The sequence below is a fragment of the Pseudorca crassidens genome, chromosome 6 (assembly GCF_039906515.1).
Source record: "Pseudorca crassidens isolate mPseCra1 chromosome 6, mPseCra1.hap1, whole genome shotgun sequence".
Taxonomy (NCBI): domain Eukaryota; kingdom Metazoa; phylum Chordata; class Mammalia; order Artiodactyla; family Delphinidae; genus Pseudorca; species Pseudorca crassidens.
Window position 1 is genome coordinate 9,967,748 of NC_090301.1, and position 24,513 is coordinate 9,992,260.

Here is a 24,513-nt window from a genome sequence, read left to right on the forward strand (position 1 = left end):
AGGAAGTTACTCTCTATTCCTTGCTTGCTGATAGCTTTAGTTATGAATGGGTGTTGAATTTTGCCAGGTGCTTTTTCTGCGTCAATTGATATCAGTCTATGATTTTTCTTCTTTAACATACTATTATGATGGATTATATTGATCAATTTTCAAATATTGAATTAATCTTGCCTTTCTGGAATAAAACCCACTTGGTCATAGCGTATAATTCTTTTTGTATATTGCCGAATCCTGTCCTCTAATATTTTGTTCAGAGTTTTTGTGTCTGTATTCATGAGGGATATTCGTCTGTAGCTTTTTTTCTTTCTCTCTCTCTCTTTTAATATTATCTTTGACAATATTGAATTTTTCACATCTAGAAATTCCATTTGGTTTTTTTTTTTAATATCTTCCATTTTTATCCTCATTTTCCCCATGTTTTCCTTCACCTTTTGAACAAATGTCTTGTTTACTCACCATCATCTGTTATTTCTGGACCTCTGTCTTTTGACTGATTTTCCTTCTGGTTATAGGTCCCATGTTCTTGCTTTTTTTTGTACATCTGATATTTTTTTTTTGAATGCTGGTCATTGTGAGTTAAGTTGTTGAGTGATTGGATATCTTTTAAAAGTGCTGGCCTTTTCTGTGGCAGGTAGGTAAGTTACTTGCTGACCTGATTGATATTTTCAAGGTTTGTTTTTGTATTTTGGAGTCTCTAGTAGCCTTTAGGGATAGTTATGTCCTACTACTGAGGTGTGACCTTTTCCTCCCATAATGCACTGGGTGGCCAATGAAATGTCTGCATTCCAACCTGTGAGAGTTTGAATACTTCCCAGTCCTCTGTGAGCTTTGGGAACTGTTCATCTTTCCTCTTGTTTGCCATGCCTGTGGAGTTCCAACTTACTCGCACACAGTATTCAGCAACAAACTCAGGGATGCATCGTATCTCTGATGCTCCTTTTTTGAGTGGCTCTACCTTCTGTAGTGGTCTCTCCTACAAATTACAGCTACCTCAGCCTCCACAAATTCCAGTTACTCCCCACATTTCAGTGAAACTGTTGTGTTCTAAATTGGTTCAGAATTTAGAATGCCAGAGTGGTTATGGTACTCAGCTGTTCGTTTGTCTCCTCTTAGCAATCACAGCCATGCACTGCCTGTTGTCTAATGTCTTAAAGTGTTTTTTTTAATATATGTTTTGTCCACATGTGTAATTATTTACAGTGGGAGGGCAAGACAGGTTCCAGTTGCTCCATTGTGGCAGAACTTCCAAGTAAGTCATTAGATTCATTTCATCTAGAATAAAATGCTTGTGAAGTATGAAGGAGTTATACTTACAGTACCCATTCCAGTGCGTGGCACATAATAGGCTTAGATTTAATACTAGGTGTTATGATTATAATGACTTTCATTGATATCATTTGGTGTGGGCTCTGTTAACCCGAGGATATACTGACAGCAGAGACTTCTGACTTATCTTTTTCATTTTAATTTATCTGAGGAAAGCATACCGAATTAAACCGTACACTTGTAAATTTGCATAAATACTACCAAAGCTGATACCTACTATACAGATTGCCTCTTAGAAAGTAGTAGATTGAAAAGCAATAGGAAAAGATTTAAAGTTCAGACTTTGATTTCCAGCCTTAGTCAAGTAGAAATTTCATTTTGTATTCTCTTTACAAATGTTATTCAAGCACAACGGTGATTCAAAAGTAACTGATTTTCCCCACTCAAATAAAAAAGTAAGCAACTCAACGAAAAAGTCATCTGGCTTAAGCCAGCAAAAGCATAAAGATTTATTAAGTATTAAGTATTATTAAGTATTTTTTATTATTTACTATATTAAGTATTTATGCGTGGAGAAAGGTGATATAATGTACTAAGAACTCTTCTACTAAAATTAACTAGAATGCATATTGCTTGGAGATGGAATGGTGAGGTGTTGAAATGTATGTAAGAACATAATACTCCTAATACAGGGAAGCATAAATGAAACCAAAATTAGTCTCTATAGTTCTTAATAAATCTTCAGTTACCTTGCAAAGTGCGTGAGCACTGTGAGGCAGAGAAGAGCAGTCCTCTCTGGAAGTCTTCCGGTTGGAAATTTCCTTGGGTGGCCCCATCATCGGAATCACCCCATATGCTCACCACCAGCATGTGACACCGTGAAGTCCTCAGCTGCAAGCCAGTTGGGGGTAACTGATTCAGACAGAAGTGTAGGCGTGTTAGTTTGTAAAATGGGCCAACAGAGTCAATCTGTGCATTGCTCCACGGTTCAGGGCACATGTGCTGTTGAAATAGCTGCTAGCTATTTGGGCTCCTGACTGGCATGGAGTTTTATCATAAACTAATGTCACTGAATCCCAAGTATAGCTCTAAGAACACTGTGGTGATGAAAGCGAGACTGGGATAGGTTTGGGACTCTCTCTGGGCCATGGTTCTTTGGTTCCTGGGTCTTAGATATTTGATGAATGTCTACAGAAAAAGTTCATCCTATTTTCTCCTGCCCTTCTCTATTCCTACCAAGTCCTTCCAATCCAGTGAGTGCCAAGAAGAGATAAATCTGAGGATCTTAGGCTTCTCTCAACTATATTAGAGCCACTTAGAGGTCTACGAGCCAAAACATGTATTAGGGCTGCTCTGAACTTGAACTTGGCATTTACCTCCCTGGGGAAGCTCTGGACCAGAGCAGGACTGGGTGGGCTGGACTGACAGCTCTAGAACCGCCCAAAATTTAGGGAATTAAAAGGGTTTGACACTGACATTAAATTCCTGAAGCAGGGTGGGGCTTTTGAGTTTTGCTAGGCTATAGAAGTAGGGAGAAGTCAGGCCATTTCTGTAGCTATTGCTGAAAAGGTAACAGAGCATCTTATTTCAGAATTTGCAGTATTCAGATTGCCAGGAAAAGAAAGCTATTGTTTAGTAAATACCTCAATTAAGCTTGTCTTCCTAAATGGATGGAAAGCAGTACTGATGTGTGTATTTGTCAAGGCCTTTGATTTCATCCTTTTATTGCTTCTCAGCACGTTCCTGTTTATATGTCTCTTCAACTAGTCTACCATGTAATGCCATTTGTAATAGTTTAGTCTATGCCCTTTTCCAGTCAGAGTGATTGCCCCATTAATAGACAGAAAACCTTTGAAAGAGGTTAGTAAGAGGCAATCAATTTCATGTCTTTCGTATTGATAGAAATGACTATATTTATTGCAGGAAACAAATTCGCTTAGACACTACTGAATTATAAGCAATCTCGTAGGACCTAGACATAGTAAATGTTTTATTTGACAGATTTTACTTTAAAAATAAAACAGTCCGCTGCCAGGTATGAAAAAAGTGTGAAGTGAAACAGACGTGAACCATTTTAGTTTGAGATTCTGCCTCGAAAATGGTCTGTGAGTGACATATGGTGGTTTTATAAACACGAGGTAAACCAATGGCAGACAGAAAAGCTCTTTAATACTAATTAAGTAAGCCTGGAAGTAATTACCCAAGTGTACACTGAAATATTGCCTTCGAAAATGGACAGAATATTTGATTTTGCTCTTTTGTTTTAGTCGATGACTACAGCAATGCTAGGAATTTTAAAAATATGTATATATCACTTTTTACATTTATTTAAGCAAATGGAGGTATATTTAAAGTTTTCTTTTTCTCATTTTCACACTTTTAAGAAAGATTGCCTCAATTTGAAGTATCCTTTCTTCAGCTTCGATGTGATATCTTTAAGAGGTGTACCCGTTTTGTATTGACTCATCCACACGCTTTAAAATCACACAAAGATGGCTTTGTTTGTGTAACTTCTACTAACAAGCTATTTCTTGTAAGTTGGTCTTTGGACCACAGTGATATCAGCCCATGTTCTGGTTTGTTAGTTTAAACTAGGCTTTCTCTGAGGGGATCAAAGATGCCCCTAAATGTTGGGTGTAGCAGCGTCAGGAGCCCCAGGTCACGGTTTTCATTATGGGGGAAGGACGGATGGACTGGAGCAGATGTGAGCTTCCCTCGGGGACCATTTCCCAGGGGAGATTATTTCAGGACTGGACTCACCCCAGACATCACAACTGTCATTCCTTAGGGGGCCCTGATGTTCTCCCTCAGCATTTCAATCCCTCCCAGAAGCATTTCCAGGGATTTGGAAAGAGGAGTACATTTTCATAATTGACTCAGGCTAGGCACACGTCTGTGACCTAGAACTATCCAGAGAACAGTCAAATGCCCAGGCTTACACAATCAAACACTTGGCTACAAAAAGAAAAGAACCATAAACTGTGAGTTCTTTGGCTTTCCGGAGTTTCAGAAAAACAAATAAGAAGATCCAGCTGACTAAATCCAAAACAAAATATATTTCTTTAGTAAAATCAGGAGCCCAAGTTTGTTTTTCCGATAGACTTCAAAAGGTTTATTCAGATATGGGAATCAGCTTCAGATAATGAATTCAAAAGATTAAAGGAGATTCTTTTTACCGGTGCCATTTCTTTTTATTTTTTAAGCTTTACTTAAGTAAAGGATCCCTTGTCTGGAATTCTGGGAGAGTTCTGCACTTTATACAAACAGCCAGTTGGGCTGCATTGCAGGAGATCATGACCCCAGCCTTAGATCTTTGCTGAGCTGGAGAAGTGACGGGGGACAGAGCCGCTGGGGCAGCTAGCCTGGCTCACTGCCGCTTTTCTTCATCTCCTTAGGTGAAGAGTGTGACATTGACATCAATGAATGTGACAGTAACCCCTGCCATCACGCCGGTACCTGCCTGGACCAGCCCAACGGTTATACATGCCACTGCCCACGTGGCTGGGTGGGAGCAAACTGCGAAATCCGTGAGTATTCTGCTGCTCAGCCTCTGTGACTTACCGTTACATTTTCATTCAATGAGAAGAGGATGCGCCAGCCCCACAGCACTCACAGGTGAGGCAGTGAGGCCCAAGGGGTACCCTGAGCCCCGCCGTGCCTCCCGGATCCCAGTTGAGGACCTTGGCTCACTGTGTTATGCTGCTTCCCTCCTTCCCGAGTCTGAATCCAGCCTTTCCACCAGGATGAGAATGTGCAGATGTCATCCAGAGTTCGCGGCTGCTAAGACAGCCAAAAATGTGCTTAGCAGAGAAGCATTAGAATCGCATCAGAAAAGAGAGTCTTTGTGTTGAAAGCATTTAAAAAACCCACACAGAATATAAATTCACTTTGCATTTTTTGTCTTCAAGTGTCTTCAAACGTATTAGGTTCCATCAATTGCCTGGAGAAAAGTTCCGTGAGGATGAGCGCATGAAAGAAACTCTGAAAAATACTTTGAGCTGCTTAGAGCGAGGTGTTCTCTACAGATGGACTCACAGAAGTTTGACAATGTCAGGATCAGGATTTTATATATTAAAATCATGTATCTGCTAGGAATGAGGTGAAAATGAGAACTGCCCTGGAATTGGGTTTTCATTGTTTTGTACATCGCTAAAAGCTCAGCGTTGAAGTGTGTTTTCTTCCCATTTAAATTAGTCAGGGTCGTTGGGTTTGGCTGTGTCATCAAATCTCCCTCCTGCGCCCTCTCGCCCACTCTCTTACTCTTCATCAGGCAAAGACAGCTCATGGGCTGTGTGAGTTTGGAAGGAGACAGCTCAGTATACACAGCCCTGTCTGTCTGCCTCGTGGGCTGGCCTGTCTGCTGCCTCTACTCCTCCACGCTGTGCATGTTTCAGGAACAGGCCCCTCACTGGTGGTCCAGCACCGCCTATGACTGCACGGGCTTGTCTAATTCTTGGTGTGTGTCTCAAGTGGGGCATGGCCAGTAACAGGAAACCTTCTTACCCACAAATATGGACCATATTCTTCAGCATCAACTTGACCAGTAATGAAGGTGGTGTTTGGGCTCCTGTCTGCTCACTCTCTGTCTTTCATCTTGGCTCAGGACTTGATAGAGGAAGAGAGTAATTCCTTTTAGGTCTCCCGCTCGTCCTTTCCAAATACCCCTATACAGAAAGGTTTTAGGACAAACTGAAACACTCTGTTGTTGAAGAAAGGGAAGGAAGGGGATTCCAGTGGTACAGATGCTCAGGGCTGTGAACTGATGCAGGATGTTAAGACCAAAGTAGGTATAGGATGTTAAGTCCAGTCTGGTGAGATCAGTTGGTGGGAAGGATCCCAGATTTGGGCCACCAGGACGTCGGTTCTCGCCCTGGCTGTGGCACTTACGGTGTGGCTGCATTTAGGTGTGCTGAGTCTCCGTGTACTTATCCATAAAATAGGACCAGTTTTCGTTATAAAATTTGATAATTCTGTGAAATGACAAGTTTCACGCCTTGGGGCAGAGGAATATCTATGTATAATTTTAAAATCCTCGGTGTGAAGAAGTCAGGAACACAAAGGATGCCCTTAAGAAGTTTTGAAGTAAAATCTTATAACTATAAAAAAATCTAGCTTTACTTCCTTCTGGTGATGGATAAGATAGGCAAAAGATATACAAGGATGGAATAATAAGGACAAAAGTTGGCTTCACGGTCTAGCTCCGTCATGGACAAATGTACCTCAGCCTTGTCTTCCTCACTTGTAAAATGGTGATAGAAAAGTTGCTGTGAGGCTTAACGGAGGCAAATTTGCGCAGATCTGTGCTATGCAGTAGGCACTAAATAAGTGTTAGCTGCTGCTTCTCGTTCCTTCTGCGCCGCTGCAGCCCTTATACTATGAGCTACTCCTGGCAAACCCTAGCCTTTGGCACTTGTCAGAGGGCACAGGCCGCTCTGAGCAGCTGGGTGTGATGGGACCCATCACACGTCTCAGCACACACCTGGGTTCTCTGTTCACCCAGAGTAGCACTTGCCGTTTGATGATCTCATTTGCACCCCTCCATTCAGCCAAAGGTGTCAGAATAAATGTCATCACAGATTAGGCTCTACTGGGTCCCCACGTTGGATGCTTCCATCCTTGACCTGAGCATAAGAATGGAGAATAAGCATATAAGGTTTGCGATAACACACAGGTGGAGCTGGTGGCCAGTGCCAAGAGAAATGGATCTGAATCAATGGAATGGATTCAAAGCAGAAGTGGAAGCAGGGTTTGGACTGTCAGCGGGCAGAGAAGATATAAGAGGTCTCCTGTCCTGTATGAGCCATGGGACCTATGGTCTCTGAGGTTTCTTTCTAACCCTGAACATCTGTGATCTTCTGAAGTGGCTAGAAACCAAGAGAAGGGTGCCTGAATGACACAAGGTCAGGTTGGTAAGTCTCAAGAGGAAAGCTCAGGTGAAGCAGAGAAGAGGGAGAACCGTGGCCCATGCAGCTCCATAGCGTGGCAGGCTCCGAGTTGTCAAAGGCAGTAATGGGGCTTCCCACCAGCCTGACCTCTGCTTCCCGAGGCCATTCACCTGCCCTCCTTTCTTGTTCACTACACGTTAGTCACATTGTCCTCCTTTCCCTTCTTTGAGCAGGTCCCATTCATTCCTGCCATCAGGGCCTTTGCCTGTGCTGTTCCCCAGGCCTGGAGCTCTCTTCCTTGCGATCTTAGCACAGCTGTCTCCTTCTCAGCTTTTAGGTCTCAGCTTGAACGTCACCTTCTCACATGCCTTCCCTGACCACCTGTATTTGTTTCCTACTGCGGCTGCAACGAATTACCACAGATTTCATGGCTTGAAACATAACATGACCGTCTTCCTTCTGGAGTTTCTAAAGAACCTTCTTCTTTGCCTTCTCCAGCTTCTAGAGGCTGCCTACCTTCCTTGGCTCGTGGCCCCTTCCTCCATCTTCAAAGCCACAATCACGTCTCTCTGACTCCTACTTCCATTGTCACATTTCCTTCTCCAGATCTCTTCATATCCCTCTTGCACTTATAAGGACTCCTGTGATTACTTTGGGCCCATGAAGGTAATTTAGGATAACCTGTCCATCTCAAGACCGTCAGCTTAATCGCATCTGCAGAGTTCCTTTTGCCGTGTAAGGTAGCATAATCAGAGATCCTGGGGAATAGTATGTGTTCATCTTCGGGAGACCACTATTTGGCCTACCATAGCACCTTATCAGCAGCGTGCCATTACTCCCATTTGTTCTTAAAAATGGTAACATTTGGAGATGATTTAGCATTACTTTTTTTCTGTTACAGCATCATCCCAATCATTGTAATAAGTATTCGCATAAACATAACTTAAACTGATTAAAGGGGCAGGATTTGGTGAATAGAATGGGTGCTGCTCTTAAGAACAGGGATCTGGGCTGGTCCTGCCACCCAACCAATCACCAGGCAGGAGGAAGGTCATTTTATCTCTCTGGAGCTCAGTCTCTTCATCCATAAAATGAAGGATTAAATAAAACGGTTAGTTTTCTTCCTTCCAGTTGGATTCACCCTCAAAGTAGTGTCCTACTCTGCCAGAGAGCACAGATTATAATAAGGCAGGCACTTCCTATTGCCTTTTCCTTACAAAACACCATAGGATGTTTCCTATTGCACGTGGAAAAGAGAAATTCAGAAATTCATAGAATACGTGTGTGATACTCGCAAGCACACACTGAGAGTTCGTGCAGATTCCAGGGAAGGAAGGGCTCTGCATGTGGAAATGAGTCTACTTGTCATCAGCCAACAGTAGACTCAGAAACCTCAATGGGATTGACATGCAAATTAACACCATTTTAGTGGTTCCATGGCTCGCATTCCTAACGTTTACCCTAATAATGGATCGTTTTTAGAAATTTGCCCTTTAGAGTTATTATCTGGTCCCCAATCAGTAATAAGAAGCAGAAATCTAGCAGACCACACATATTTATCAAAACCATCAAAAACATTGATCCAGAACTATCCTAAAAGGATCATGAGAGTAGCTATGATGCGTTTTCTGTTTGTTTGTTTGTTGTTTGTTTTTTTGCGGTACGCGGGCCTCTCACTGCTGTGGCCTCTCCCGTTGCGGAGCACAGGCTCCGGATGCGCAGGCTCGGCGGCCATGGCTCACGGGCCCAGCCGCTCCGCTGCATGTGGGATCTTCCCGGACCAGGGCACGAACCCATCTCCCCTGCATCGGCAGGCAGACTCTCAACCACTGCGCCACCAGGGAAGCCCAGCTATGATGTTTTATACATATTCTGAGACAAATGCAAACCCTAAGTTCTAGAAACTGACAAAACAAGCCTGCTGAAGTTTTAATTCTGACACTTGTTCTTAACCACTTTTGGACTGATCAAAAAATTTGGGGAGGATTTTAATAAAACTTTTGCCTTCCTAAAATCGAAGTCTAAAATTCAAAATTCTTATAATTCTCTACATAGTGGAATGTTTTGTATCATTTGTGTTGGAGCTTTAAGGTCTATACAGTTAGAGTTACAGACAGTCCTGCTGACTGAGAGTTGGCTAGTTCTATATACTGAGCAGTTGAATCTATGGTTAAACTATTGAATTAACGACATTCTGCAGTTGAGAAATAGGGGAACAGGGCATCTTGGATTTATGCAGTCAATGAATAACCAAGGCCCTCTTATTGTCAGACGTTAAGCATAGTGCCCAGGATATAAAGATTAATGAAACAGCTCTTGCCTTCTCCTCATCCAAGGGTGGGTCTTCATATGTGACAGGAGTTGCTGTGAGACTTCGTGCAGGTAGCTCCAGGAACCCAGGGAAGGAGCAAAGTTGGATATCTGGGGCTTCTTCTTCCCAAAATGCATGGAATTTAATAATGCTTGAAGAAACCCATCAAACAGTTATGTTATATGAGCAGTCCTTATCATACAAATAGATTCGGATCTTTTGTTCTCATTTCTGTGTAAACCAGGATTTTTAAAAAACAAAACTAATTTGGGATTAACATACACACACTTCTGTATATAAAATAGATAACCAACAAGGACCTACTTTATAGCACAGGGAACTATACTCAATATTTTGTAATAAGCTATAAGGGAAAAGAATCTGAAAAAGAATATATATATGTGTGTATATATATATATATATATATATACACACACACACACACACATATATATATACATAAAACTGAATCACTGTGCTGTACACGTGAAACTAACACAACATTGTAAATCAATTATACTTCAATAAAAAAGAAAACAAACAAAATAAAATTAATTAATCTTCCTCCCCGTGGAGACTCCCCACTTCACTCCCCAAAGGTAACAACTGTTACCCATTTATTGTGGATTCTTCCAGATGCTCTCAGTCACTGTGTAAAGTCCCATTTTCTCCCGTACAAATGGGGCTATTCTGTGCATCCTGTTCAGCATCTTGCTCTTATGCTTAGTACTATATCTTGAGTGTTTATCCATGTTGGCTTATGCAGATCTTCCTCAATTTTTTTAACACCAGGCAGTATTTCCATTTTTTAGATGCTCTATAATTTATTTAATCATACCCCTATTGATAGATAACTCATTTTCAGGTTTTTGGTATTAAAAACAGCAGTAGAGTGAAAATTCTTATATATTCTTGAGGGAGAATATCAGTAGGATAAATTCTTGAAAATGAAATAGTCAAATGAAGGGGTTCTTGAATTTTTCATGAGCATTTATTTATATATTGGCTCTTTGCCAATAAAACTTTTCCTCTTGGAAGCAATGGTGTTGGGGGTTGAAGTTGACTCGCAAGTCCCACTTAATCCACAATTACCTTACTAAATACTTTGAACACCAAGGCTGCATCCTCCACTGACCTCTTGGGAAGCGATCGTGGCTAGATGTGGGGAAGCAGCCTGATTACGGGAAGGACATTACTGTGGACTTGTGCGGTCCTGGTTTTGAATCCCAGCTCAGGTAGTTACTCCTGGTAAACAAGAGCTCTGAGCCACAGGCCTTGATAAATGGGGTAATACCTGTGAATAACATAGTGCAGTACAGTGCCTGGTTCACAGTAAGTGCTCAGTAAATGGTTGCCTTAATTGCTATCATCAGTTGTCACTCTCTGAGCAGTGATCAGCCTCTGGGTGTCTATTCAAAGTGACATTTCCCCTCCTCTGATGGAATATTGATAAATTAGATGTTTTTGAGATAACTACTGATTTTCTAAACATACTATTTTAGGATAACAGGCATTCTGTAGATGTGTAGTGTTATGGATGTAATTAGACCTTGACTTCTCTGTTGCAAGGTAGATACAGGTATCCCGTGAGGGGAATCTTCATCCTCCCTTCCTGAAGGGTTCGGATGGATGCATATAGCAGAGAGCAGTGTTTCTCAGGCCTTCTGACTGCAACCCACAGTAAGAAATATATTTTGATGTGGCACATAGCACACAGTGTCTCTCCCACACGCACAAAACATGAAGTAGTTCTTACTTTACGAGTGTGACACGCTTTTATATGGTTTTCTAAACTTCTTTTTCTAATGCAGTCTGGCCCCTATTGGTTTCCACATTGTGCAGTATGGAAAACATTACTTATTAAGTGTTTAGAGCCAAAGTGTGTGGTTCAAATTCAGGTTCTGCCACTTGTTACATGTGGAAACCTGGGCAAGATTCTTTTCCCTTATAGGTTATTAAAAAATATTGAGTATAGTTCCCTGTGGTATACAGTAGGTCCTTGTTGGTTATCTATTTTATATATAGCAGTGTGTATATGTTAATTCCAAATGAGTTTTATTTTTTAAAAATCCTAGTTTATACCAGAATGAGAACCAAAGAACCAAATCTATTTGTACAATAAAGACTGCTCATATAACATAACTGTTTTGATGGGTTTCTTCAAGCATTATTAAATGCCATGCATTTTGGGAAGAAGAAACCCAAGACAACCAACTTTGCTCCTTCCCTGGCTTCTTTGGAGTCCCAGCTGCTTCTTGTATAAAAGGGAGATAGTAACAATGTCCACTTTGGAGCATCGTACGAGGAATAAAGGACCTAACACACTTAGAATACTGTTCAGCACATATTGAACTCTCAATAACCGTTTGCTTTTATTAACCAAAATGCTGAACAAAATAATACAACTGTCTATTTGATGTCGCCCCTCGGGTGTCTTAAAGGCACTTCCAGTTCAGCATGTACAAAACAAAACTCATGAGCTTCCACTCAAACCTGGTTGTCTTGCCATGTCCCCTGCTTGCCTGCGGCACTTCATCCATCCAGGGATACAAGCCAAAGGCCAAGAAATTTGACACTACCTTTGTCTCCCCTCACTGGCCTCTACAAGCTGCATAGTCTGGTGAATTCCACCCCTAACTCACACCCACTTTCCTTCACCTCTCTGTCTCCACCCCTCTCACGCAGGCCAAACCGCCACCAGCTCCGCCAGAGGCCGCAGTAGCCTCTGACCTGGCTTCTACCCTAGCCCCTCAAACCCTTTCTTATATACAGCCAGAAGCAACCTTTCTTTTCTTTTTGCTTCCTTTCTTCCTTTTTAATTTTCCAAAAGTATTTTACCTTTTCATTATTTAAAAAATTTTTTCATTGTGGTAAAATACACATAACTATCTTAACCATTTTTAAGTGTAAGTACATTTATATTGTGTACAACATTTAAGTACATTTATATTTATATTGCAACCATCACCACCATCTTTCCTCAGAATTCTTTTCATCTTGCAAGACAAACTCTACACCCATTCAACAGTGACTGCCCATGCTTCCACCCCATCTCGCCCAGCCACCTTCCCTCCCTCCCTCCCTCCCTCCCTCCCTCCCTTCCTTCCTTCCATCACCCGACCCGCTCCCCAGCCTCTGGTAACCACCATTCTACTGTCTGGGGGATTTCTTCCTATATGTTGCACATATAAGTGACATCATGCAATATGTATCTTTCTGTGTCTGGTCTATTTCACTCAGCAGAATGTCCTCCAGTTCATCTATGTGGTCGTAAATGGAAGAGGCATCTTTTCAAAGTACAAATCTGAACCCTCAGACCCTCCCTGCAACCACTGTTTCCATCCTTGCCCACACCAAGTTGCTATTAAAGTACATCAGTGGGGCTTCCCTGGTGGCGCAGTGGTTGGGAGTCCGCCTGCTGATGCAGGGGACGCGGGTTCGTGCCCCGGTCAGGGAAGATCCCACACGCCGCGGAGCGGCTGGGCCCGTGAGCCATGGCTGCTGAGCCTGCGCGTCCGGAGCCTGTGCTCCGCAACAGGAGAGGCCACAACAGTGAGAGGCCCGCGTACCGCAAAAAAATAAATAAATAAAATAAAATACATCAATGACTAAAGAGCAAAGGCCACACTCTTGCCTATGGGACTGGGAGGGCTGCCCCTACACTGTGGGGAGGTGCCCCGTCTTCACTCAGACAGTCTCTGCCTTGCTGCCTTGAGCGGCCACCCTGTCCTCCTTCCAGCTCCTCACTCTGCTTTCCACCTCCTCCCAGGTCTTTGCCTGGGACAGCCTTCACTTTGCTGTTCTCCATCCCTGGTGACTATGCACTCACCCTTAGAGCCACACTTGCTGCGGACCCCCATCACAAAAGCTTTCCCGATTCCCCAGTTAGATGGCGAATCCCTCGTCCCCTCTCGAAGCAGTGCCGCTCTGGTCCCTCGTGGCTTAGCCCACTTTTCTCTCAGTTTCCCCTTGCTTCTTATCCCAGGCAATCAGCACCGTGCTCAGCATATAGTAGGTGCTTATTGATGACTGGTTCAGTGACGGGATCGCTAGGAGGGAGGCGAGCTGTGCCTTCCATTCCCCCCGCTTCTGCATCTTCTGAAGATTAATGAGAGTGTTAACTTTTTTCAGTCTCATTGACTGTTTTGATTGTCCACCGAACTTATAGCTACAGAAAACATAAAGAAATTTGAAATCCCGCCTCACAGTTATTCTAGGCTGCAGATGGTTCAAAAATTATCTAGCTAGCTAAGTGACATCTACTCAAAACTAAGATGTCACTAAGTGGCATCTACTCAAAACAGACTTTCATTCCTTTACTTTCAGACTCTTTTTAAGTCTGAAAAAGACTTAAAAAGTAGGTGGACAAATTAGTCTAGCTAGATTCACCTGGGTAAATGAAAAAACAGATGTGGGAAATGTATTTTAGAATTAAATTTGTCTATCGAATGAGGTCTCTTTGGTGGAGTGGAGGTGGTCGGTGGGTCTCGTTTTATCCTCAGCTTGGCCGCTGACTACCTGCTTTACCTTGAGCAAAGGCTCCGAGTCCAGCCCCTATGTAGCTCCTATTTTCGTACCGATTGAAATGTTAAAGGCAAAAGCACTTTAGATGATACAAAACCTCAAACAGATTGAGTTTAAACCGAAATGCAAATGCTCCCTGAGACCCAGAAGTGCGACATTTTTTCCCTGAACAGTTGGTGTGCCTGCGTTCCTGGTCACGCACGTGCCGGGGCTGGTGAGGTCATCCCTTCCAGCGTGCTCTGGTGCATGATTCTTCTCCGAGCCCTGCCGCAGCCACTATAGGAAATGATCCATGCACTGGGACTCCCTGTATGCGGCAGAGCGATGGCTTATGGACCGGGAGACGGCAGCTGCAGCCACCTGCTGCAGATACATTCGCTGCCTCGCAGACCCAGTGTTGGATTTATTCAGATCCAGCTTGCCTCCCAATCCACCTAGCGTGCAAAGCAGCCACATTCACTTATCAGACAACTTTCAGATGACAATAGGGTGGAAGAAGCAAAGGGCAGGGGCAGGGAGGAGAAACAGAAGTTCAGGAGAAATTTTGAGAAAGTTTTCCCCAAAGTCCAAACAGCTTGGAATTCAGAGTTTGGGGAAATAGAGTAGATGGTCAGAAATGCAAGCGACTTAGGCAGCCTGTCAGGCCTGTGGCGGTGTGCCGAGCACGTAACCTAGTACAGTTGGTTTTCTGCTTCAGTGGCCGTGTGCGGTTGTGCACTGGCTGTCTATACACAATCAGTGTGATGTGTAAGCTATTTACACAAAGGTGTGATTGACCGTAGGAACTCAGCAAGAACTTGTGTGGCTGCCGCACGATCGGATCTGAGCGCTCCCCCGAGCTGGAGTAGAAAAAGTATTGGCGGCCCTTGTGACAGTGCTCAGTGAGTGTTACAGCACACCCTGTGAGTGCTGGACTCTGGCCTACGACTGAATTTTTCAGAGAATGTTGAAATACTTGGAAATCAAGTGAGTCATGCTTCTCTTTCAGCCAGAAAGATGACTTGTCTCTCTCCATGTGCACCAGGTTACTGCCAGATGAAAGGGTTGCCAATCTGGGACTGAGTCTTGGTTTCACGAAACACTCCCCCTCTTCCGCTGCGGCCGTTAACTTGCAGTGATTTATGTCGTTCCATCTGCCCGTGTGTGCGCTGGCTGCACGGGCTTTGTCATCAGGAAGGCAGGCTCGAGTGGCAACACCAGACTTCGAGGGCCTTGGTGTAAAACTTAGGAGCCAGAAGATCTGGACACACACTCAGAAGTCACTTCATTCATCCCGTTCTTCTCAAACTCTCAGGAACCAGCCAGGCTCAGGGCATGGGTCAGTGTTCCATTAGGCTTCTAGGAAAAAGCTCTGCACACTCGGATCCTTGTTTGGGTGTTTACCTGTGCTCTTGTGCAGATCGTAACGTTTCAAGGGAAAGAATAGCTGATTCTGAGACTCCAGTGTCACTGAAGATGTCGCTAAGATGAGAGTATGAGGACCCAGAGGTGACAAATACTCTCACCTAAAGTGGGACAGTGGAAACAGGCCTGAGGATTTCACAGAAAGACAGGCCCATTCCCACCCACCCCTGAATCCCATTTCCAAGCACCCAGAGTCCTAAGGTGGAAATCATGGCCTGGAGGTAATGGTGGTGGAGGTGGCGGTGTGAGTGAAGTAGAGAAGGCATCCTCTTTCCCAAGTTCAGTTTCTCTTTGATCTTATCTAGCCCTTTTTAATCTTCACAGCTTCCTTTCAAATCCTGGTCACATCATCTGAACCATTCCATTTGTACGCAGGTCTGTAAACGGGACATAATTAGACACTCTTGACCTGTGCCAGATACAGCGATTATGTCCATCCATCCACTTTTTTCATGCCCATCCAGGTTGGTGGGGTTTTTTTGTTTGTTTTTTGCGGTACACGGGCCTCTCACTGCTGTGGCCTCTCCCGTTGCGGAGCACAGGCTCCGGACACGCAGGCTCAGCAGCCACGGCTCACGGGCCCAGCCGCTCTGCGGCATGTGGGATCTTCCCGGACCGGGGCTCGAACCCATGTCCCCTGCATCGGCAGGCGGACTCTCAACCACTGCGCCACCAGGGAAGCCCAGGTTGGTGCTTTTTGAATGGGCACAGGGCAATGCCCGACAATCCTCAGCTCAGAGTGTGTGCCTCAGAGGATAGGGTCCTCCTCCTCTGTATCCTTCCTTCCTTCTACCACTGCAGCTGCTCCTCCTTAGGGACCACCCACCATGAGCCCAGCAGTGGACTTTCTTACTTTTCTTTACACGTTTTCTAACTTAACGCTCACAGCAAGCTTATAGGGTATATGTTGCAAGTATCTTCTTATAACGGAAGAAATTGAGGCTCAGGGAGGTCAAGTAAACCTTGCAGCTGGGATTGGAAGCAAGGTTGGTGTGGTCCCAAGGCTCACACCCCTTCTGCTAGTTATGCTGGAAGATAATCCCATGGGTGTTTTCTTCAAATGACTTATTGCTTACTTTTTAATTATTACAAACGGACTGCATTCTTCTCTCTTTTTTTTTTTTTTTGGTTGGAAAAGACTGAGATGGGTAAAGAAGGAAATAAAAATCCCATGCAGGCCTGCTTTTCAGAGATCACTGTCGTTAGCACACTGCTGTGTGAGGCAGAGGCTAAGAACTTGGACCCAAACTTGCCGACATGCTCACCCGGGAAATGACGTCAGCTTCCTAGACATTGTCTGTAAGGTGGGGAGAAGGAATAATATATCTTCCGGGGGTTGTGATGCTTAAATGAGATGTTTTCAAAAAGCTTAGCATAGTAAGAAAACAACAAATGTTCATCATTGGTATCACTCCATCCTGAGCTTTTCAGTAAGGTAGACGTTGGAAGCTCATATGTGATTGTACTCTACAACTAGGTTCTGTTTGGTAACCCTTTTTTTTTTTTTCTTTTTCTTTTGCTATTTGGTGAATATCTCTCCGTCTCACTAAGAGTTGAATATTTAGGTTGTTTCCCATTTTTCCACTTTTACGAATTGTGTTGTCTGTTGGTGGGGTAGAGAGAGAATATGGGGCTGAGAGACTCTAGCTATATCTATAACATTTTATTTCTTAAAAGAAAAAAAACCTTTAAAAATATAAAGCAAAGAAGGTCATTTCTCTAATGATTAGTGATGTTGAGCATTCTTTCATGTGTTTGTTGGCACTCTGTATATCTTCTTTGGAGAAATGTCTGTTTAGGTCTTCTGCCCATTTTTGGATTGGGTTGTTTGTTTTTTTGTTATTAAGCTGCATGAGCTGCTTATAAATTTTGGAGATTAATCCTTTGTCAGTTGCTTCATTTGCAAATATTTTCTCCCATTCTGAGGGTTGTCTTTTGGTCTTCTTTATGGTTTCAAATCAAAACTACAATGAGATATCATCTCACACCAGTCAGAATGGCCATCATCAAAAAATCTAGAAACAATAAATGCTGGAGAGGGTGTGGAGAAAAGGGAACCCTCTTACACTGTTGGTGGGAGTGTAAATTGATACAGCCACTGTGGAGAACAGTATGGAGGTTCCTTAAAAAGCTACAAATAGAACTACCATATGACCCAGCAATCCCACTACTGGGCATATACTCTGAGAAAACCATCATTCAAAAAGAGTCATGTACCAAAATGTTCATTGCAGCTCTATTTACAATAGCCCAGAGATGGAAACAACCTAAGTGTCCATCATCGGATGAATGGATAAAGAAGATGTGGCACATATATACAATGGAATATTACTCAGCCATAAAAAGAGATGAAATTGAGCTATTTGTAATGAGGTGGATAGACCTAGAGTCTGTCATACAGAGTGAAGTAAGTCAGAAAGAGAGAGACAAATACCGTATGCTAACACATATATATGGAATTTAAGAAAAAAAAAATGTCATGAAAAACCTAGGGGTGAAACAGGAATAAAGACACAGACTTACTAGAGAATGGACTTGAGGCTATGGGGAGGGGGAAGGGTAAACGGTGACAAAGCGATAAAGAGGCATGGACATATATACACTACCAAACGTAAGGTAGATAGCTAGTGGGAAGCAGCCGCATAGCACAGGGAGATCAGCTCGGTGCTTTGTGACCGCCTGGAGGGGTGGGATAGGGAGGGTGGGAGGGAGGGAGACGCAAGCGGGAAGAGATATGGGAACATATGTATATATATAACTGATTCATTTTGTTGTGAAGCTGAAACTAACATACCATTGTAAAGCAATTATACTCCAATAAAGATGTTTAAAAAAAAAAAAAAAAGAAGGTCAAATAGGAACATTTATTAACTTTGAGTGGTGAGTACATGGGTGTCTGTGCTATTTTCTGAACTTTTTTCTAAATGTGTGATAGTTGGTAATCTAACATTTAAAAATTGTGCTGCTGAGATGAAGATCCTTGCACCCAGGGCTTTATGCATTTATAGGACCATTTCCTCAGCATAAATTCAGAACATTGAAATTTCTGGGTCAAAGGAAACTCCATGCAGTCCGCCCAGGGGCTGTGTATCCATTCACACAGTCCCCATTTCTGTACCCCTGTCAACTGTGATTATCAAAATTTAAAAATAATATTTGGGAACTGATATAGGAATTGCATTTTTAAAAATAATTATGAAGCTGAAGAAGTTTCTACTTGTATTTCCTCGGTGAATTCATTTTTATATTCTTTGTGCACTTTTCTATGGCATGTTCCTGTTTTTTCTTAATGATTTGTAAGAGGTCCGTATACAGTAAGGCCTTTGGTCTGGATTATCCATAGAAAACAATTCTTCCCAGCTTGGACAGCCCTTATATTTTAGGTTCCCGATGTGAGGACAAGAAAGTCCTTCCCATTCAAAAGGCCACAACTCATCCGCAGCCGTGTGCTTATTTCTGCCTTCAGACATCCAGTGGAAGTCCGGGCACATGGCGGAGAGCCTCACCAACATGCCCCGGCACTCCCTCTACATCATCATCGGCGCCCTCTGCGTCGCCTTCATCCTGATGCTCGTCATCCTGATTGTGGGGATTTGCCGCATCAGCCGCATCGAGTACCAGGGCTCTTCCAGGCCGGCCTATGAGGAGTTCTACAACTGCCGCAGCATCGACAGCGAGTTCAGCAGTGCCATCGCCTCCATCCGGCATGCCAGGTGGGTTGGCGGGAGGAGGCGGAAGGGAGGTGCTGCTCTCACATGTGCATCCTCAGTATCAGGGTTATATTATGAACAGGACTTTACATCCCCAAGGAGGGTTTCAAAGAATAAAACATAAGTTCAAGGTAGTGTTGGGGGACCGGACAATTAGGCTGTTTCATAAGCAAACCCCTTTACTTTGCTGCTGGCTTTCTGTTTTCGTTGAATGCATTCATTCATTTTGTGTTTATCTCTGTTATACATACCTGACTCTTCATCACTGTGTGTGAAACATTTTTTTTTATAGTTTATGATCTCAATGTATTTTTTGTTTCATGCCTTATTATGCTGAAATGACTGCATCTCCCATAAGAAGTCTAAAATATAATACTGCTAGAGTTGCTTCATTTCATGACTTAACAATACCTTCAAGAACCCAAACTCCCTCTGTTTCTCCATGTCATCATAATTGGCTTTTTGATATGGTCTCTTATACGTGTTCACTTCTTTATCACTACATTACTACCTAGACAACAATGTCTAGGAGTTGTGAAACATTTTCTGATGATTTTTTGGGGGGATGTGTTTAGCTGTGTTGCTCTTCTAACAGTCAGTGTGAGTATAAATTACCCATTTGATTTAACGGCTTATTTAAAGAAAGTCAAATGATGGTCATTCGGCTGTTAGAGTTCATATTGTATAAAATAGTGTCCTCTCCTGGAGGAAAGGCTCCTGTAGAGACAGGAATTAGCGTGGTATCATAGAAAGAGCGTGAGTCTGGGTGTTGGAGCGACATCGTTAAGCCTGACTGCTCCATTACCTGACTGTATTTTATTTTAATTAATTAATTAAATTATTGATTTATTTATTTTTGGCTGCTTTGGGTCTTTGTTGCTGCATGTGGGCTTTCTCTAGTTGCGGCAAGCAGGGGCTACTCTTCGTTGCGGTGCACGGGCTTCTCATTGTGGTGGCTTCTCTTGTTGCGGACCACGGGCTCCAGGCGCAAGGGCTTCAGTAGTTGTGGCACATGGGCTCAATAGTTGTGGCTCGCAGGCTCTAGAGCGCAGGCTCAGTAGTTGTGGCGCATGGGCTTAGTTGCTCTGTGGAATGTGGGATCTTCCTGGACCAGGGCTCGAACCCGTGTCCCCTGCATTGGCAGGCGGATTCTTAACCACTGCGCCACCAGGGAAGTCCCTGACTGTATTTTAAACCGATGATTTAACCTTCCACAAATACAGTTCCCTCAACTGTGGGAAGGGAGAACTACCTCCTTAAAGAGTTATGACAATCAAATTAAATTACAAATATTTAAAGATTGTATAAACAGATAACACCACATTTACTTCTCCGAATCTATTACAACATGGAAAAAATCAGTTCATCTAATTTTGTTGAGTTTTGCAAGGAGTGTTTACTAAAAAGATAATCGTGATATTGTGTATTAAAAGCATCATCTTTTCCTTCAGTTGGTAGAACAATCTGAAGCACACAGTTCAGAAAGTGAGTGTGCTGTAGCAAAAAGGGGACTGAGCTTGATGTCTTAAGATTGAGCCTCCAGGGACTATTACTTGCATCATCTTTGTTGGGACGTCGTGATTGATATTGTTCAAGACACAAGCAGATCCAAGTTTTGCTTGAGTGGCATAGACGCTCAGAGGTTCAGAAAGTTAGTTTTCTTCCAAAGGAAACCCGCAAACCTAAGACTCAGGTCTTAGAGTGAGTCCAGGGGAAACAAAAACCAGAACCTGGCTTCCAAGGAGAGGAGCCAGTGGATGAGAGAAGTTGGGAGATGTAGAGCATCTGCCCCAAAGCCCAGGGAAGCTTCTTCATGGGAGCTGCACTAGCCTTACTTCTGTAACTTCGGGGGAGAAGAGAGAGTTAACCCTCTTCCAGGTCAAGCCCTACAGATGAGCCTCGTTGTGGGAGCCTTTGTTTAAGAGTCAACAACTCAGCAACACAGCTTCCAAGAAACATTGAGGTGAATCCCTGCAATCTCATCTTAATTGCTTATTTGACTCTTTCCTCTTGAGTAGAGAGCAGTGAGTTTTATTACTGTATCTCCAGTGGGTCCTGGCACATGGTAGACCTCACTATAATTTGAGGTCTGAAATGAATGGATGTTCTCGGTGAGGGGTTGGTATAGGATGTCTTGACCTGCCTGAGAAGTAGATTCATCCCAGGGCACCAGCTTTGTAAGTGGTACCAGCCCGCAGGGGTATTTGGAGTATCTTGAAAACATTGGATGAGAGGTAGAGGATGTAAAAAGAAAAGGAGAGTAGACAAATTCATTTGTTTCTCAAAAGTCTTCCTGAAGGGGCTTAGTTCACCAGGAAAGAGCAGACTCCATAGCTCTATACGGGGATGTATTGGGAGACCCAAGAAATCAGATTCCCTCCACACTCCCCTACCCTGGAGGAATCTCTGACTAAGGTCCTTTTGCATTCAAGAGGAAGAAGAGTATTTTATCTCAGCCCTGGAAGAAGTTAAGATAGGTTCTTCTGGGCTTCCTGCTTATATAGCCCGCTGAAAAGATACTTAACTGAATACTCTTGGAAGGAAAGAATAAATTTGAAAGCATTTATAAACCTGGTTCTTATTCGGTACTGATTTTTATCAAAAATATTTACTGCAGGATTCCTAACCAGCGAGCTCCTGCATGCACCAGTGACTGCAGATAAAACCATTGATGTTAATACAGTGCCTTCCCAAATATCTGAGGACATTCCTGTCTAAAAGTTTATGCGGCTATGACCTGTGACCTCTACAGCATGGTTCTCCAGAGGCCCTGGCTGGATCTCTGGCTGGTTGGCCCTTTTGCCCCTTTTCCTGGAGACCCTGGAAAGGCATTGACAAAAACTGAGTCCTTTTTGCAATTCCCCTCTTCCTAGTTTTGAGCATCAGCCTGTAGCTAACATGCATTTCATGGCCTGTCTCCCTGCCACTAGCCTGGAGGTGACATTGGATCAGAATGACTGCAGCTGAGCAGCTGCACAGGATGAATCCTGACTGGGTCATCTGTGACGTTCCCTAGTGACCCGGGAAGTGTCTGGTGATTCTGACGTCAGCAGTCGGCTGGTGCTGGTGCTGGGTTGAGAAGGGAGCCCCCTCCTTTCCTATGTTCTGCAGCCGCTTTGCTTACACTCAGGCTGCAGAGACTTTGTGACAGACTGGCAGGAGTGAAGCCACAGCTCTGTAAGTTCTGCATCTGAGGTCACACTTCGCTTGCTGTTTGCTTACTGCTCTACCAGCTATAAGTGCCCGATCGCAGAAAACAAACAAACAAAAAGAGAGCTGGGAAGGGACAGAGTCGCTTTTTCTCAAACAGCATCTCCCGATGTGGGCCTTTTTAAAGCTCACATCCACCTGCCGTTCCTGGAGGTATTGTTTAGCTGTTGACTTCCAGGGGAATATGAGCTAGAAGAATGTACATACTTTGACCTCCCTCATAACTGGTTTCAGTTTCTTTTGTTTCTTTAGTAAAATAAGGCGCACAAGACTGGTCACCAACTATGACGTTTGAGCTGTCAGTGACATTGATACCACGGCTGCACAACTGCTGTTAGTGCTTCTACGATGGTTAACACAGCCAGACACGATGCTAAATCCTTTGCAGAGAGACTGTGGGTGACCCCTATCAATGGTCTTCATCAATGGCCTGTGAAACATTTTAGACTTTGTGGGCCGTATGGCCTCTGGGTCTCTGTGACCAGCTCTGCCTTTGTTGCGTGAAAGCACCAGAGGCGTTATGAATGGGCACAAACTGTGTTCCAATAAAATTTTATTTAAAAAACAAGCAACAGGCTATTACTAGCTTGCAGACTATAGTTTGCTAATCCAAGGTCTACATTTTAATTTTCTCTAGCTTCCAATTTTTTTTTTTTAAGCAATTAAGATGTCCCTTTAGGGTACGGAAAAACAGTGCATTGTTTAAAAAAAGAACAGTTGCATAAAAACTCCTGCCGTAACATAGGCAAGCTCTGACATTGGTTTAGTGCCTGAGAGTTTAAAATGGAATTCTATAGGTGTTAGCTTATTCCTTAACATCCACCCAATTCTGAGACACTAAGGAAGTATAAAAAGCTGTTAGCGTTGGAAATTTAAGTATGAATGCACATTTGTTTTGCACTAACTCTGAGATCGCTACTCTGATAGGTGTGGGAGATGGAAGGAGAGTCTTACTTCATTTCACATCTTAGCTTCCATATAGCAGATGCTGCACTTTGGGTGGGGATTTCTGTGTCTCACCTCAGGAATTTGGAGGCTTCTCAGGAGCTGGTTAGGTCATAGTGCAAGGAATCCAGCTCCAGTTGTGCTGGGGGTGTTAGTCGTACTTTCACCAGGTACCCTTGCACCAGCGTTACGCTTTGCAATCCAGGCTGAGTTTCCCATGCAGACACAAAGCAATGCTTGTCGTCCTTCAGTTGACTATGTGTGTGTACGGTGGACACGTGGCAGCTCTTGAGTGCCTTCAGCTCTTGCTTTGTTGTGCTCAGTGGATCTGGAACGCTCATCCTCCAACCTGCCTTGTCAGTATCCAGCTGCACGACAGCAATGTAAGGTCACGGCCCTTCGAACTGCAGCTTGTGGATGGATTGCACAACATGGAGGCATTTAACTTTCTAGATTTGGAGGAAACAGATTATTCTTCAAACTGGAATCATATAAAAAATAAAATGGGTATTGTAAGCCTGTATTCAACTTATTACGTTGCTTGGCTTTTTCCTGCTGGCTAACCGATTGATTCACAGGCTGCATGGGATGCGACGACACTCCCATTGGAGTTCCTGCAGGAAAGCGTCCCGTGGTTACCATGTTTGGATACAGAGAGCTTTACACACTGGGATTTCCTGATTTTTTTAAATTAATTAAATTAATATTATTGGTGGTATATTGTTGCCGGTGTATCTAGCTATTTTATGAGAAATAGGTTGTCAAAATGCTTGCTCCTTTAAGTAACCTCCGAAATCTTCAGACTTGGGAGAAAGTGTTAAGAGCCCGTTGGCTTTTATATTGTTGCCCTTTTCCTCTTCTCAGATTGTGCAGACCTCAAATCAGTTTAGATACACAGACCTCAGGCTGGAGTCCAATCCACATTTATGCCCACACAACTCCGGACCTTCGGTGAGGCTAACATGTTAGACATAATTTCATTGAAGACTTTTTAATAGTGGCTCAGGAGCTGTGGCTTCTCGGTGGCAGAATGCTTTAACTCTTTATCTTTGCACTTTGCTGGGTGCCTATCTGGCATGATTTGTGCCTTTGCAACTCCGGAAGGCCAATAAATCTTGAGTGAATCGGAATACAAGATTGATGAATGTTTAAAAATAAGAGATCATATGAAGAAGGCAACGTTTTCTCACTTCCCACTTGATTCTACTTCTCATCTCTGTATGTGAGAAGACAGACTTTCCAAGATATAAAAAGAAGA

General features: G+C 43.3%; 1 protein-coding gene across 2 annotated transcripts in view; it reads left to right on the forward strand.

The window, feature by feature from the left end:
- DNER (delta/notch like EGF repeat containing) overlaps window positions 1-24,513 on the forward strand; it is a 324,264-nt gene that overhangs the window by 297,697 nt on the left and 2,054 nt on the right. For both annotated transcript variants that reach the window (XM_067740313.1, XM_067740314.1), the window contains exons 11-12: window positions 4,662-4,793; window positions 18,857-19,103. In XM_067740313.1, the coding sequence (XP_067596414.1) occupies window positions 4,662-4,793; window positions 18,857-19,103 (379 nt within the window). The remainder of the gene's footprint in view (window positions 1-4,661; window positions 4,794-18,856; window positions 19,104-24,513) is intronic.